The sequence below is a fragment of the Crinia signifera genome, chromosome 9 (assembly GCF_055691185.1).
Source record: "Crinia signifera chromosome 9, ASM5569118v1, whole genome shotgun sequence".
Lineage (NCBI taxonomy): Eukaryota > Metazoa > Chordata > Amphibia > Anura > Myobatrachidae > Crinia > Crinia signifera.
Genome location: NC_139225.1, coordinates 165,177,465 through 165,193,509, shown reverse-complemented (window position 1 = coordinate 165,193,509; position 16,045 = coordinate 165,177,465). Strand labels below are relative to the sequence as shown.

Genomic DNA, 16,045 nt, shown 5'->3' with positions numbered 1-16,045 from the left:
CGGTGACCTGTATATACGCTACTATGATATCTACCCCTACTGTGACCTGTATACGCTACTGTGAAATCTACCCCTACTCTACTGTAACATGTATATGCTACTGACATTCTGTAACAGATTTTAATGATTAATGGTGCTAATCATGTGAACATCTGGGACAATATTACTATTATAAAGTATGGCTATGATGTCTGTTTCATTGGTGCATTTGGCTCAGTTTAAACAGTTTGGTTTGTGATTTGTTTCTTGAAGTTTGTTTTGTGGACATTAGATGGCGCCACAACAGCACATTTCAAAGAAGATTTCCCTTTTATTATTTTCCTCTTCCACAAGCTACCAGTAAGGCATTGTGTGACTTGTACAAGAGAATGCACTGATCTGAGCTGTATCTGGGAAGAGAGCGTCAATATTCTATTATTCAGTTGTCATTGCGACCACAGAGAATGTATTTTTGCCATTAATGAATTGGATTTATAATCAGTTTTCCTGCTGTAACTGGGATAAAAGCAGCAGTAGGTAGGATTGTAAGTGACATAGCAGAGTTTTAATATTGGTATCACCTAGAGGTTTTAGGTTTCCCCAACATGGGTGCAACTGGTATCAGAAAGCACCTAATAATATCTGGGTGTACGCCTATTCATGGCCCCATATTTATCACTGCTTCATAGATGTTCAGTGGCAACATCTAGGAGATCTATCTGTATTGTCATCTGGGTGCATGCAACAGTGAGTACACAATGGCAGATAAGAACGATACGTAGGTCTGATCTGCCGGCTCGGAGGAATTGTATATTTATATGATTAAATAGGGCTGGAACTGTTTGCACATAAACAAAAATCATTTGTGCACTTTGTTGATATCTAACATTAGGTTTTATCTATTCTTCCTGACATTTGGGGACCTGCACCCTTTGACACACTGAGTCAGATTGTGACCGCGCAGCTCTGCGACAAGATGGTTGCAGAGGACGACTGAATCCTGTAACAAGTCCAGAATATAAATCTCAGCAATATCCTGAGGCTTAAGCAGTTTGTCCCGATGCTGTATTATTTTTTTATAACATTAAGACCAGAGCTTCCAGCGGCACGCCACAGAGCCGCAGGAAAGAGCGCACAATGCAGAACAGATTTGCTCTGGGCAGGGGATAAATTACCAGCACCGATGTTCCTGGGACATGAGGAGACTGGACTGGTGCACGTTGTACTTGCTGCAGCTGCAGGACTCAGTCATCGGTGCTTGCTGCATCTTATATGTGTGATATGTGCTAGATCACAACTGACACACGTTACATTATTCAGTGGGTTTTATGTTTTCAATCATTTTCCAGCTTTTCTTCCCCAATAACTAGAAACATTTCACAATGATTTGTAGCAAGGTTCCAAAACTGCGGCACTGAGAAGGGGGCTATGCCGACACCCTGTCACCTAAACTGTCCAGATTTATGGCGAGCTCTGACTTTATATTGTTACCAAACCATGCGATAGAATGCAACATTTAAGCCATAAAGATACAAATTTGGTGTATTGTGAGTATTATGTAGTATCCCATATATTATAAGGCTAACACTGCTCCTTACCTCTGTGTGTGTGGGGGATTCAATGGTTCTGCATGTGGACAGCCATTAGATGGCGCCAGTCGTAGAAATTCAAGTGTTGCTCTGTTTGGGCGCATGCAGTTGCAGGCGCTGATATTACTGTTATATTGTAATGTCATTTTGATGGACTGGTAACTAGTATATAATATCATTATATAATTCTATATATACTGTAATATCATTCCAATATTATTCAGTTCAGCCATTCTGGGATTGTACATATGTAGGTAAAATGTGGATTAAGACAAATAACTGTAAACATGATGTGCTCTCTCACGCTTGACAACATGTGAAAATACATCTTTCTCTCTATATACTGTATGTATGTGTGTGTGTGTGTGAGTTCCACTGCACAAAAGTGGAAGCAAGGAAGAGATAAGCAACTATCGACCAGTGAGCCTTACATCAGTAGTAGGGAAATTGATGGAAATGTGACTATGCGTACAAATATTTAAATAACATGTGCAGCTAAACATACAATTTAATTTAAATGTTTGTACGCACAGTCCATTTTGTCCACAAGTCCCTGAAGACGGGGGTACATTCCCCGAAATGCCGTTGGGCGCAATAATGGATTTTTTATTCACTATACAGTCTGTGGAGCGCCGCTGTTCATCTGCTTGTTTACATCGACCCGCAGCGGTCATCAGAGGGCACCCCCAGCAAGATTACCCCGGATCAAAGGAGTGCCGGGCTTATATATATATATATATATATCCAATAAAGGACCTTTTATTTAAGTCTGTGTGAGTGCCGCTTTCATTGGAAAACTATATATATATATATATATATATATATATATATAAGACCAAAAAGACACACTCTCCAGACTGTTTGATGCAAAATAAAAAGCTGTGTATTTGTATTCACATAAACATCAAATGTAAAAAGAAGGGTACTCAACGTTAGCGTTTCAGTCCATAAAGGACCTTCCTCAGGAGTTAGACAACAAGGGCATCCATTTGGGGTGAAGCACAGCGTGGACCACACAGCAGGTTCCTACAGCAAGGAGCCACTGTTGGTCATGTGATATGGTTGGTCATTTCTTGCAAGGAAAGTTCTGGACGTCACCCCAGCGGTTGAATATTTTTTGTATGGAGTGCGATCTTATTGCATATATATATATATATATATAAATATATATATATATATGATAGTGTCTATATTCTGTTCTTCATTTCAGACCATACAACAATGCCTGTGAAATGGCTGAGCCAATCATATCTGCATCGTACACCGCGCTGACAAGCTGTGGACCAGGAAAACATCGCTCGGTCCTTTTCATCTGGATCTGGATTTTCCATTCATTTTGAGCCATTTCTACATTTATTCCCTTTCTTGCCAGCAATAGTAACATGGAGCCTTGCTGACATCTGCGCCGATGACGGCGAATGGGTTCATTGGGATTAAATAAGTGGAGTATTTTTTTTTTACAAAAGTATTTGAAAAATGTGAGAATCTCCTAACTCCGGAGTTGTTGGAAATTGGATCATTATGTTCAGTGATGTGAACCTCGGGCATTGTGCTAATCAGCCCGCCAGCAAATGACGCTTTGTATCAGACGTGTACATGGCAGACGTGAAGTGTTACATTCCGCTGTTTGTTGGTGAGATTTGGATTCCTTTCTGTTGTTGATGAAGTACATCTGTGATAAGGGGAAGTGGACTAACCCTTCATGTCTGTTGGGTCCTAGAGTCCTACAGTATCTGCAAGCTCAGGTAAGACTCTGGGGTGGGACGTGACATCACTAGACCCCGACCGGAAGCTGCTGTTCTGCATGTCAGGGGGCCAGTGCGCACACTCAGAAGACCGCTGGCCATGATACATCTATTACACCCTATACAGACATAGGACACTACACCCCAACATGTCCTGACCGCTGGCCATAATACATCTATTACACCCTATACAGACATAGGACACTACACCCCAACATGTCCTGACCGCCGGCCATAATACATCTATTACACCCTATACAGACATAGGACACTACACCCCAACATGTCCTGACCACTGGCCATAATACATCTATTACACACTATACAGACATAGGACACTACACCCCAACATGTCCTGACCACTGGCCATAATACATCTATTACACCCTATACAGACATAGGACACTACACCCCGACATGTCCTGACCGCTGGCCATAATACATCTATTACACCCTATACAGACATAGGACACTACACCCCAACATGTCCTGACCGCTGGCCATAATACATCTATTACACCCTATACAGACATAGGACACTACATCCCCAACATGTCCTGACCGCTGGCCATAATACATCTATTACACCGTATACAGACATAGGACACTACACCCCAACATGTCCTGACCACTGACCCTAATACATCTATTACACCCTACAGTATACAGACATAGGACACTACACCCCAACATGTCCTGACCGCCGGCCATAATACAACTATTACACCCTATACAGACACAGGACACTACACCCCCAACATGTCCTGACCGCCGGCCATAATACATCTATTACACCCTATACAGACATAGGACACTACACCCCCAACATGTCCTGACCGCCGGCCATAATACATCTATTACATCCTATACAGACATTGGACACTACACCCCCAACATGTCCTGACCACTGGCCATATTACATCTATTACACCCTATACAGACATAGGACACTACACCCCAACATGTCCTGACCCCTGGCCATAATACATCTATTACACCCTATACATACATAGGACACTACACCCCTACATGTCCTGACCGCCGACCATAATACATCTATTACACCCTATACAGACATAGGACACTGCACCCACAACATGTCCTGACCACTGGCCATAATACATCTATTACACCCTATACAGACATAGGACGCTACACCCCAACATGTCCTGACCACTGGCCATAATACATCTATTACACCCTATACAGACATAGGACACTACACCCCAACATGTCCTGACCGCCGGCCATAATACATCTATTACACCCTATACAGACATAGGACACTACACCCCCAACATTACCTGACCCCCGGCCATTATACATCTATTACACCCTATACAGACATAGGACACTACACCCCAACATGTCCCGACCACTGACCATAATACATCTATTACACCCTATACAGACATAGGACACTACACCCCAACATGTCCTGACCGCTGACCATAATACATCTATTACACCCTATACAGACATAGGACACTACACCCCAACATGTCCTGACCGCTGGCCATAATACATCTATTACACCCTATACAGACATAGGACACTACACCCCAACATGTCCTGACCGCCGGCCATAATACATCTATTACACCCTATACAGACATAGGACACTACACCCCCAACATGTCCTGACCGCCGGCCATAATACATCTATTACATCCTATACAGACATTGGACACTACACCCCCAACATGTCCTGACCACTGGCCATATTACATCTATTACACCCTATACAGACATAGGACACTACACCCCAACATGTCCTGACCCCTGGCCATAATACATCTATTACACCCTATACATACATAGGACACTACACCCCTACATGTCCTGACCGCCGACCATAATACATCTATTACACCCTATACAGACATAGGACACTGCACCCACAACATGTCCTGACCACTGGCCATAATACATCTATTACACCCTATACAGACATAGGACGCTACACCCCAACATGTCCTGACCACTGGCCATAATACATCTATTACACCCTATACAGACATAGGACACTACACCCCAACATGTCCTGACCGCCGGCCATAATACATCTATTACACCCTATACAGACATAGGACACTACACCCCCAACATTACCTGACCCCCGGCCATTATACATCTATTACACCCTATACAGACATAGGACACTACACCCCAACATGTCCCGACCACTGACCATAATACATCTATTACACCCTATACAGACATAGGACACTACACCCCAACATGTCCTGACCGCTGACCATAATACATCTATTACACCCTATACAGACATAGGACACTACACCCCAACATGTCCTGACCGCTGGCCATAATACATCTATTACACCCTATACAGACATAGGACACTACACCCCAACATGTCCTGACCGCCGGCCATAATACATCTATTACACCCTATACAGACATAGGACACTACACCCCAACATGTCCTGACCACTGACCCTAATACATCTATTACACCCTATACACACATAGGACACTACACCCCCAACATGTCCTGACCACTGGCCATAATACATCTATTACACTCTATACAGACATAGGACACTACACCCCAACATGTCCTGACCGCTGGCCATAATACATCTATTACACCCTATACAGACATAGGACACTACACCCCCAACATGTCCTGATCGCCGGCCATAATACATCTATTACACCGTATACAGACATAGGACACTACACCCCCAACATGTCCTGACCGCTGGCCATAATACATCTATTACACCCTATACAGACATAGGACACTACACCCCAACATGTCCTGACCACTGGCCGTAATACATCTATTACACCCTATACAGACATAGGACACTATACCCCCAACATGTCCTGACCACTGGCCATAATACATCTATTACACCCTATACAGACATAGGACACTAGACCCCCAACATGTCCTGACCGCTGGCCATAATACATCTATTACACCCTATACAGACATAGGACACTACACCCCAACATGAGCTGACCGCCGGCTATAATACATCTATTATACCCTATACAGACATAGGACACTACACCCCAACATGTCCTGGCCGCTGGCCATAATACATCTATTACACCCTATACAGACATAGGACACTACACCCCAACATGTCCTGACCGCCGGCCATAATACATCTATTACACCCTATACAGACATAGGACACTACACCCCAACATGTCCTGACCACTGGCCATAATACATCTATTACACCCTATACAGACATAGGACACTAGACCCCCAACATGCCCTGACCGCTGGCCATAATACATCTATTACACCCTATACAGACATAGGACACTACACCCCAACATGAGCTGACCGCCGGCTATAATACATCTATTATACCCTATACAGACATAGGACACTACACCCCAACATGTCCTGACCGCTGGCCATAATACATCTATTACACCCTATACAGACATAGGACACTACACCCCAACACGTCCTGACCGCCGGCTATAGTACATCTATTACACCCTATACAGACATAGGACACTACACCCCAACATGACCTGACCACTGGCCATAATACATCTATTACACCCTATACAGACATAGGACACTACACCCCAACATGTCCTGACCGCTGGCTATAATACATCTATTACACCCTATACAGACATAGGACGCTACACCCCAACATGTCCTGACCGCCGGCCATAATACATCTATTACACCCTATACAGACATAGGACGCTACACCCCTAACATGTCCTGACCGCCGGCCATAATACATCTATTACACCCTATACAGACATAGGACACTAGACCCCAACATGTCCTGACCACTGGCCATAATATATCTATTACACCCTATACAGATATAGGACACTACACCCCAACATGTCCTGACCACTGGCCATAATACATCTATTACACCCTATACAGACATAGGACACTACACCCCAACATGTCCTGACCACCGGCCATAATACATCTATCACACCCTATACAGACATAGGACACTACACCCCAACATGTCCTGACCACTGGCCATAATACATCTATTACACCCTATACAGACATAGGACACTACACCCCAACATGACCTGACCGCTGTCCATAATACATCTATTACACCCTATACAGACATAGGACACTACACCCCCAACATGTCCTGACCACTGACCATAATACATCTATTACACCCCATACAGACATAGGACACTACACCCCCAACATGTCCTGACCACTGGCCATAATACATCTATTACACCCTATACATAGGACACTACACACCAACATGTCCTGACCGCCGACCATAATACATCTATTACACCACATACAGACATAGGACACAACACCCCCAACATGTCCTGACCGCCGGCCATAATACATCTATTACACCCTATACAGACATAGGACACTACACCCCAACATGTCCTGACCGCTGGCCATAATACATCTATTACACTGTATACAGACATAGGACACTACACCCCAACATGTCCTGACCGCTGGCCATAATACATCTATTACACCCTATACAGACATAGGACACTACACCCCAACATGTCCTGACCGCTGGCCATAATACATCTATCACACCCTATACAGACATAGGACACTACACCCCAACATGTCCTGACCGCCGGCCATAATACATCTATTACACCCTATACAGACAGAGGACACTACACCCCAACATGTCCTGACCGCTGGCCATAATACATCTATTACACCCTATACAGACATAGGACACTAAACCCCAACATGTCCTGACCGCCGGCCATAATACATCTATTACACCCTATGCAGACATAGGACACTACACCCCAACATGTCCTGACCGCTGGCCATAATACATCTATTACACCCTGTACAGACATAGGACGCTACACCCCCAACATGTCCTGACCACCGGCCATAATACATCTATTACACCCTATATAGATATAGGACACTACACCCCCTACATGTCCTGACCGCTTACCATAATACATCTATTACACCCTGTACAGACATAGGACGCTACACCCCCAACATGTCCTGACCACCGGCCATAATACATCTATTACACCCTATATAGATATAGGACACTACACCCCCTACATGTCCTGACCGCTTACCATAATACATCTATTACATCCTATACAGACATAGGACACTACACCCCCAACATGTCCTGACCGCTGGCCATAATACATCTATTACACCCTATACAGACATAGGACACTACACCCCAACATGTCCTGACCGCCGGCCATAATACATCTATTACACCCTATACAGACATAGGACACTACACCCCAACATGTCCTGATCACCGGCCATATTACATCTATTACACCCTATACAGACATAGGACACTACACCCCAACATGTCCTGACCGCGGGCCATAATACATCTATTACACCCTATACAGACATAGGACACTACACTCCAACATGTCCTGACCGCTGGCCATAATACATCTATTACACCCTATACAGACATAGGACACTACACCCCAACATGTCCTGACCGTCGGCCATAATACATCTATTACACCCTATGCAGACATAGGACACTACACCCCAACATGTCCTGACCGCTGGCCATAATACATCTATTACACCATATACAGACATAGGACACTACACCCCAACATGTCCTGACCACTGGCCATAATACATCTATTACACTCTATATAGATATAGGACACTACACCCCCAACATGTCCTGACCACCGGCCATAATACATCTATTACACCCTATATAGATATAGGACACTACACCCCCTACATGTCCTGACCGCTGCCGATAATACATCTATTACACCCTATACAGATATAGGACACTACACCCCAACATGTCCTGACCGCTGGCCATAATACATCTATTACACCCTATACAGACATAGGACACTACACCCCAACATGTCCTGACCGCTGGCCATAATACATCTATTACACCTTATACAGACATAGGACGCTACACCCCAACATGTCCTGACCGACAGCCATACTATATCTATTACACCCTATACAGACATAGGACACTACACCCCAACATGTCCTGACCGCTGGCCATAATACATCTATTACACCCTATACAGACATAGGACACTACACCCCAACATGTCCTGACCACCGGCCATAATACATCTATTACACCCTATACAGACATAGGACACTACACCCCAACATGAGCTGACCGCCGGCTATAATACATCTATTACACCCTATATAGATATAGGACACTACACCCCCTACATGTCCTGACCGCTGGCCATAATACATATATTACACACTATACAGACATAGGACACTACACCCCAACATGTCCTGACCGCTGGCCATAATACATCTATTACACCCTATACAGACATAGGACACTACACCCTAACATGTCCTGACCGCCGACCATAATACATCTATTACACCACATACAGACATAGGACACAACACCCCCAACATGTCCTGACCGCCGGCCATAATACATCTATTACACCCTATACAGACATAGGACACTACACCCCAACATGTCCTGACCGCCGGCCATAATACATCTATTACACCCTATACAGACATAGGACACTACACCCCAACATGTCCTGACCACTGGCCATAATACATCTATTACACCCTATACAGACATAGGACACTACACCCCAACATGTCCTGACCGCCGGCCATAATACATCTATTACACCCTATGCAGACATAGGACACTACACCCCAACATGTCCTGACCGCCGGCCATAATACATCTATTACACCCTATACAGACATAGGACACTACACCCCAACATGACCTGACCGCTGGCCATAATACATCTATTACACCCTATACAGACATAGGACACTACACCCCAACATGTCCTGACCACCGGCCATAATATATCTATTACACCCTATACAGACATAGGACACTACACCCCAACATGTCCTGACCACCGGCCATAATATATCTATTACACCCTATACAGACATAGGACACTACACCCCAACATGTCCTGACCGCTGGCCATAATACATCTATTACACCCTGTACAGACATAGGACACTACACCCCAACATGTCCTGACCGCTGGCCATAATACATCTATTACACCCTATACAGACATAGGACACTACACCCCAACATGTCCTGACCGCTGGCCATAATACATCTATTACACCCTATACAGACATAGGACACTACACCCCAACATGTCCTGACCGCCGACCATAGAAACATAGAAACATAGAATTTGACGGCAGATAAGAACCATTTGGCCCATCTAGTCTGCCCCTTTTTTACCCTTCAGGTAAACTCAACCCTTTTTAATCCTTATTTCTTTGTAAGGATATTCATATGCCTATCCCAAGCATGTTTAAATTGTTCTACTGTCTTAGCCTCTACCACCTCTGATGGGAGGCTATTCCACTTATCCACTACCCTTTCTGTGAAGTAATTCTTTCTAACATTTCCCCTGAACCTACCTCCCTCCAGTTTCAGTGCATGTCCCCGTGTTTTATTACTTGTTTTCCTTTGAAGAAAATTTCCCACCTGTACTATGTTAAAACCCTTGATATATTTGAAGATTTCTATCATGTCCCCCCTTTCCCTTCTCTGCTCCAAACTATACATGTTAAGATCTTTTAGTCTATCCAGGTAAGTTTTGTGATGTAGGCCATGAACCATTTTAGTTGCCCTTCTTTGTACACTCTCCAATGTATTTATATCCTTCTGAAGATATGGCCTCCAGAACTGGACACAGTATTCCAGATGAGGTCGTACCAATGACCTATAAAGTGGCATTATTACGTCTTTTTTTCTGCTACTGATTCCTCTCCCTATGCAACCAAGCATCTGACTAGCCTTCCTCATTGCTTTGTTACATTGCCTCCCTGCCTTTAAGTCACTTGAAATAGTGACTCCTAGATCTCTTTCCTCCTCAGTAGTTTCCATTATAGTACCCTTGATACTATATTGAGCCTTTGGGTTTTTGAGTCCCAAGTGCATAATTTTGCATTTTTTAGCATTAAACTGTAGTTGCCATTCTCTTGACCAATTCTCAAGTTTACTTAGATCATCAGTCATTTGATTTACCCCTCCTGGTGTGTCTACTCTGTTGCATATCTTTGTATCATCTGCAAAAAGGCATACTTTCCCTTCAATACCATTTGCAATGTCACTGACAAAGATATTAAAGAGCACTGGTCCAAGTACAGATCCCTGGGGTACTCCACTGGTAACATGTCCCTCCATAGAATGCACTCCATTTACGACAACTGTCTGTTTCCTATCCTGCAACCAGGTTCTTATCCATTTAATTGTTTTATAATCCAATCCCACACTTTCAAGTTTATTTAGCAGCCTGCGATGTGGGACAGTGTCAAATGCCTTACTAAAGTCTAGATATGCCACATCTACAGCCCCCCCTTCATCTAGTATTTTGGTCACGGAGTCAAAAAAGTCAATGAGACTTGTTTGGCATGATCTCCCTGCAGTAAAACCATGCTGTTTTGGATCCTGTAAGTTGTTTAATTTAAGATATTCCACTATTCTTTCTTTTAATAGTGTTTCCATTATTTTCCCTACTACTGATGTAAGGCTCACTGGTCTGTAGTTACTTGCTTCTTCTTTGCTTCCGCTTTTGTGCAGTGGAACTACATTTGCTTTTCTCCAGTCCTCTGGAACTGCACCTGTATCTAGTGACTGGTTGAATAAATCTGTTAATGGCGCTACCAACACATCTTTTAGTTCTTTTAGTATCCTTGGATGCACTCCGTCTGGCCCCATTGATTTATCCACTTTCAGTCTTGAAAGTTCTGTTAGGACTTTCTCCCTAGTAAATGTACCTCCATCTACCTTGTTTTTATAAATGTCCTTGCAACTTAACTGTGGTCCCTTCCCTTCTCCTTCTATAGTGAATACAGAGCAAAAGTAATTATTTAGCTGATCTGCAATTGCCTTGTCTCCCTCCACCAAATTCTCAGTATCTGTCCGCAGTCTTATTATTCCTCCATTTGATTTTCTCCTTTCATTTATATACTTAAAAAAAGTTTTGTTTCCTTTATCTACCGACTGAGCCATTTTCTCCTCAGCTTGTGCCTTGCCACGCCTGATCACTTTCTTAGCCTCTTTGCGTCTGGCAAGATACACTTCTTTGTCATTATTATTTTGAGTCTGCTTGTATGTCCTAAAGGCCATCTTTTTTGCTTTTACACTAGTTGATACCTCTTTTGTAAACCACACTGGCTTCCTTTTCCTGGTATTTTTCTTAACCCTTTTGATACAAAGGTCCGTTGCCTTTAGTATTGCACTTTTTAATTTTCTCCACCTCTCCTGCACTCCTTTCAAGTTCGTCCAATCCGCTAATGAGTCGCTTAAACATCTCCCCATTTTTGCAAAGTCAGCCTTCCTAAAATCCAACACCTTAGTTTTTGTGTGACTGGAGTTGGACCCTGACTTGATACTAAACCATACTGCTTGATGATCACTGGATCCCAGGTTCTCACCCACATATATGTCTGATATCCTGTCACCATTTGTGAGTATTAAATCTAATATTGAGTCTTTGCGAGTAGGCTCCCTCACCAATTGCTTGAGAGAGGCTCCCTGTAGGGAATTTAGAAATTTGCCACTTGTAGATGATCTTGCAAAAGACTCCTCCCAATTCACATCAGGTAGATTAAAGTCTCCCATGATTATGACTTCTCCCTTTAAAGCCATTTTAGTGACATCAAGCAATAGGCTCCTGTCCAAATCCTGCCCCTGGCCTGGTGGCCTATAGATGACCCCAGTACGAATAATGTCCTTCTCCCCCATTTCTATGGTCACCCAAAGGGCCTCAGTTTTTTCTTCAATATTTTGTATTAAAGTAGCATTTATGTTTTTCTTTACATACATTGCTACCCCTCCTCCGATTCTTCCCATTCTGTCCTTCCTAAATAAATTGTATCCTGGTATAGCTACGTCCCAGCCATGGTTCTCATTCCACCATGTCTCTGTGATAGCCACAATGTCTAGGTCATCCCTTGTCATTATTGCTATTAGATCAGGAATTTTGTCTCCTAGGCTTCTAGCATTTGCACACATAGTTTTAAACATTTTGCCTGTGCATCTGTTATTCCTAGCCATGTTCATACAGTACAAAATCGAAATCTAAAGTTGAAATTACCTGTTTGATGATGTTGTTCAATGTCTGTTTTTATTTTTTTACTGTTCAGAAAAGCTGCAGGTCACTAATTCTAAGAATATAGTGAGTCTGTTCAGGTCAGGCTACACCTGAACACTAATGGCCAAAGGAGATAATTTGCACTGTGTTTGAGTAGACATCAGGCAGAATGCAACACTAAACTATGCTTCACTGAACAACTTCACCAAACAAGTAATAACAATTACAAACAATTCATTAAATCAGAACTTTTCAAATCATACAAGAGTTTGCATAACACAGAAATAAAGAGAGCATATTGGAGATGAATTACATACTCTTGAGGTATCAATAATACATCTATTACACCCTATACAGACATAGGACACTACACCCCAACATGTCCTGACCACTGACCATAATACATCTATTACACCCTATACAGACATAGGACACTACACCCCAACATGTCCTGATCGCTGGCCATAATACAGCTATTACACCCTACACAGACATAGGACACTACACCCCAACATGTCCTGACCGCCGACCATAATACATCTATTACACCCTATACAGACATAGGACACTACACCCCCAACATGTCCTGACCGCCGACCATAATACATCTATTACACCCTATACAGACATAGGACACTACACCCCAACATGTCCTGATCGCCGACCATAATACATCTATTACACCCTATACAGACATAGGACACTACACCCCAACATGTCCTGATCGCTGGCCATAATACATCTATTACACCCTATACAGACATAGGACACTACACCCCAACATGACCTGACCGCTGGCCATAATACATCTATTACACCCTATACAGACATAGGACACTACACCCCAACATGTCCTGACCGCTGGCCATAATACATCTATTACACCCTATACAGACATAGGACACTACACCCCAACATGTCCTGACCGCTGGCCATAATACATCTATTACACCCTATACAGACATAGGACACTACACCCCAACATGTCCTGACCGCCGGCCATAATACATCTATTACACCCTATACAGACATAGGACACTACACCCCAACATGTCCTGACCGCTGGCCATAATACATCTATTACACCCTATACAGACATAGGACACTACACCCCAACATGTCCTGACCGCTGGCCATAATACATCTATTACACCCTATACAGACATAGGACACTACACCCCAACATGTCCTGACCGCTGACCATAATACATCTATTACACCCTATACAGACATAGGACACTACACCCCCAACATGTCCTGACCGCCGGCCATAATACATCTATTACACCCTATACAGACATAGGACACTACACCCTCAACATGTCCTGACCGCTGGCCATAATACATCTATTACACCCTATACAGACATAGGACACTACACCCCAACATGACCTGACGGCTGGCCATAATACATCTATTACACCCTATACAGACATAGGACACTAGACCCCAACATGACCTGATCACTAGCCATAATACATCTATTACACCCTATACAGACATAGGACACTAACCCCAACATGTCCTGACCACTGGCCATAATACATCTATTACACCCTATACAGACATAGGACACTACACCCTAACATGTCCTGACCGCCGACCATAATACATCTATTACACCACATACAGACATAGGACACAACACCCCCAACATGTCCTGACCGCTGGCCATAATACATCTATTACACCCTATACAGACATAGGACACTACACCCCAACATGTCCTGACCACTGGCCATAATACATCTATTACACCCTATACAGACATAGGACACTACACCCTAACATGTCCTGACCGCCGACCATAATACATCTATTACACCACATACAGACATAGGACACTACACCCCAACATGTCCTGACCGCTGGCCATAATACATCTATTACACCCTATATAGATATAGGACACTACACCCCCTACATGTCCTGACCGCTTACCATAATACATCTATTACACCCTATACAGACATAGGACACTACACCCCAACATGTCCTGACCGCTGGCCATAATACATTTATTACACCCTATACAGACATAGGACACTACACCCCCAACATGTCCTGACCGCTGGCCATAATACATTTATTACACCCTATACAGACATAGGACACTACACCCCAACAAGTCCTGACCGCTGGCCATAATACATCTATTACACCCTATACAGACATAGGACACTACACCCCAACATGTCCTGACCGCCGGCCATAATACATCTATTACACCCTATACAGACATAGGACACTACACCCCAACATGTCCTGACCGCTGGCCATAATACATCTATTACACCCTATACAGACATAGGACACTACACCCCAACATGTCCTGACCACTGGCCATAATACATCTATTACATCCTATACAGACATAGGACACTACACCCCAACATGTCCTGACCGCTGGCCATAATACATCTATTACACCCTATACAAACAGAGGACACTACACCCCCAACATGTCCTGACCGCTGGCCATAATACATCTATTACACCCTATACAGACATAGGACACTACACCCCAACATGACCTGACCGCTGGCCATAATACATCTATCACACCCTATACAGACATAGGACACTACACCCCAACATGTCCTGACCACTGACCATAATACATCTATTACA

General features: G+C 43.5%; 1 protein-coding gene across 1 annotated transcript in view; it reads left to right on the top strand.

Moving 5' to 3' along the window:
• Nucleotides 1–3,131: 3,131 nt before the first annotated feature.
• Nucleotides 3,132–16,045, top strand: part of LOC146036786 (transmembrane protein 182-like) — a 39,101-nt gene continuing 26,187 nt past the window's right edge. The window contains exon 1 of the mRNA XM_083160670.1: nucleotides 3,132–3,313. Coding sequence (XP_083016796.1) covers nucleotides 3,230–3,313 — 84 coding nt within the window. The 5' untranslated portion in view covers nucleotides 3,132–3,229. The remainder of the gene's footprint in view (nucleotides 3,314–16,045) is intronic.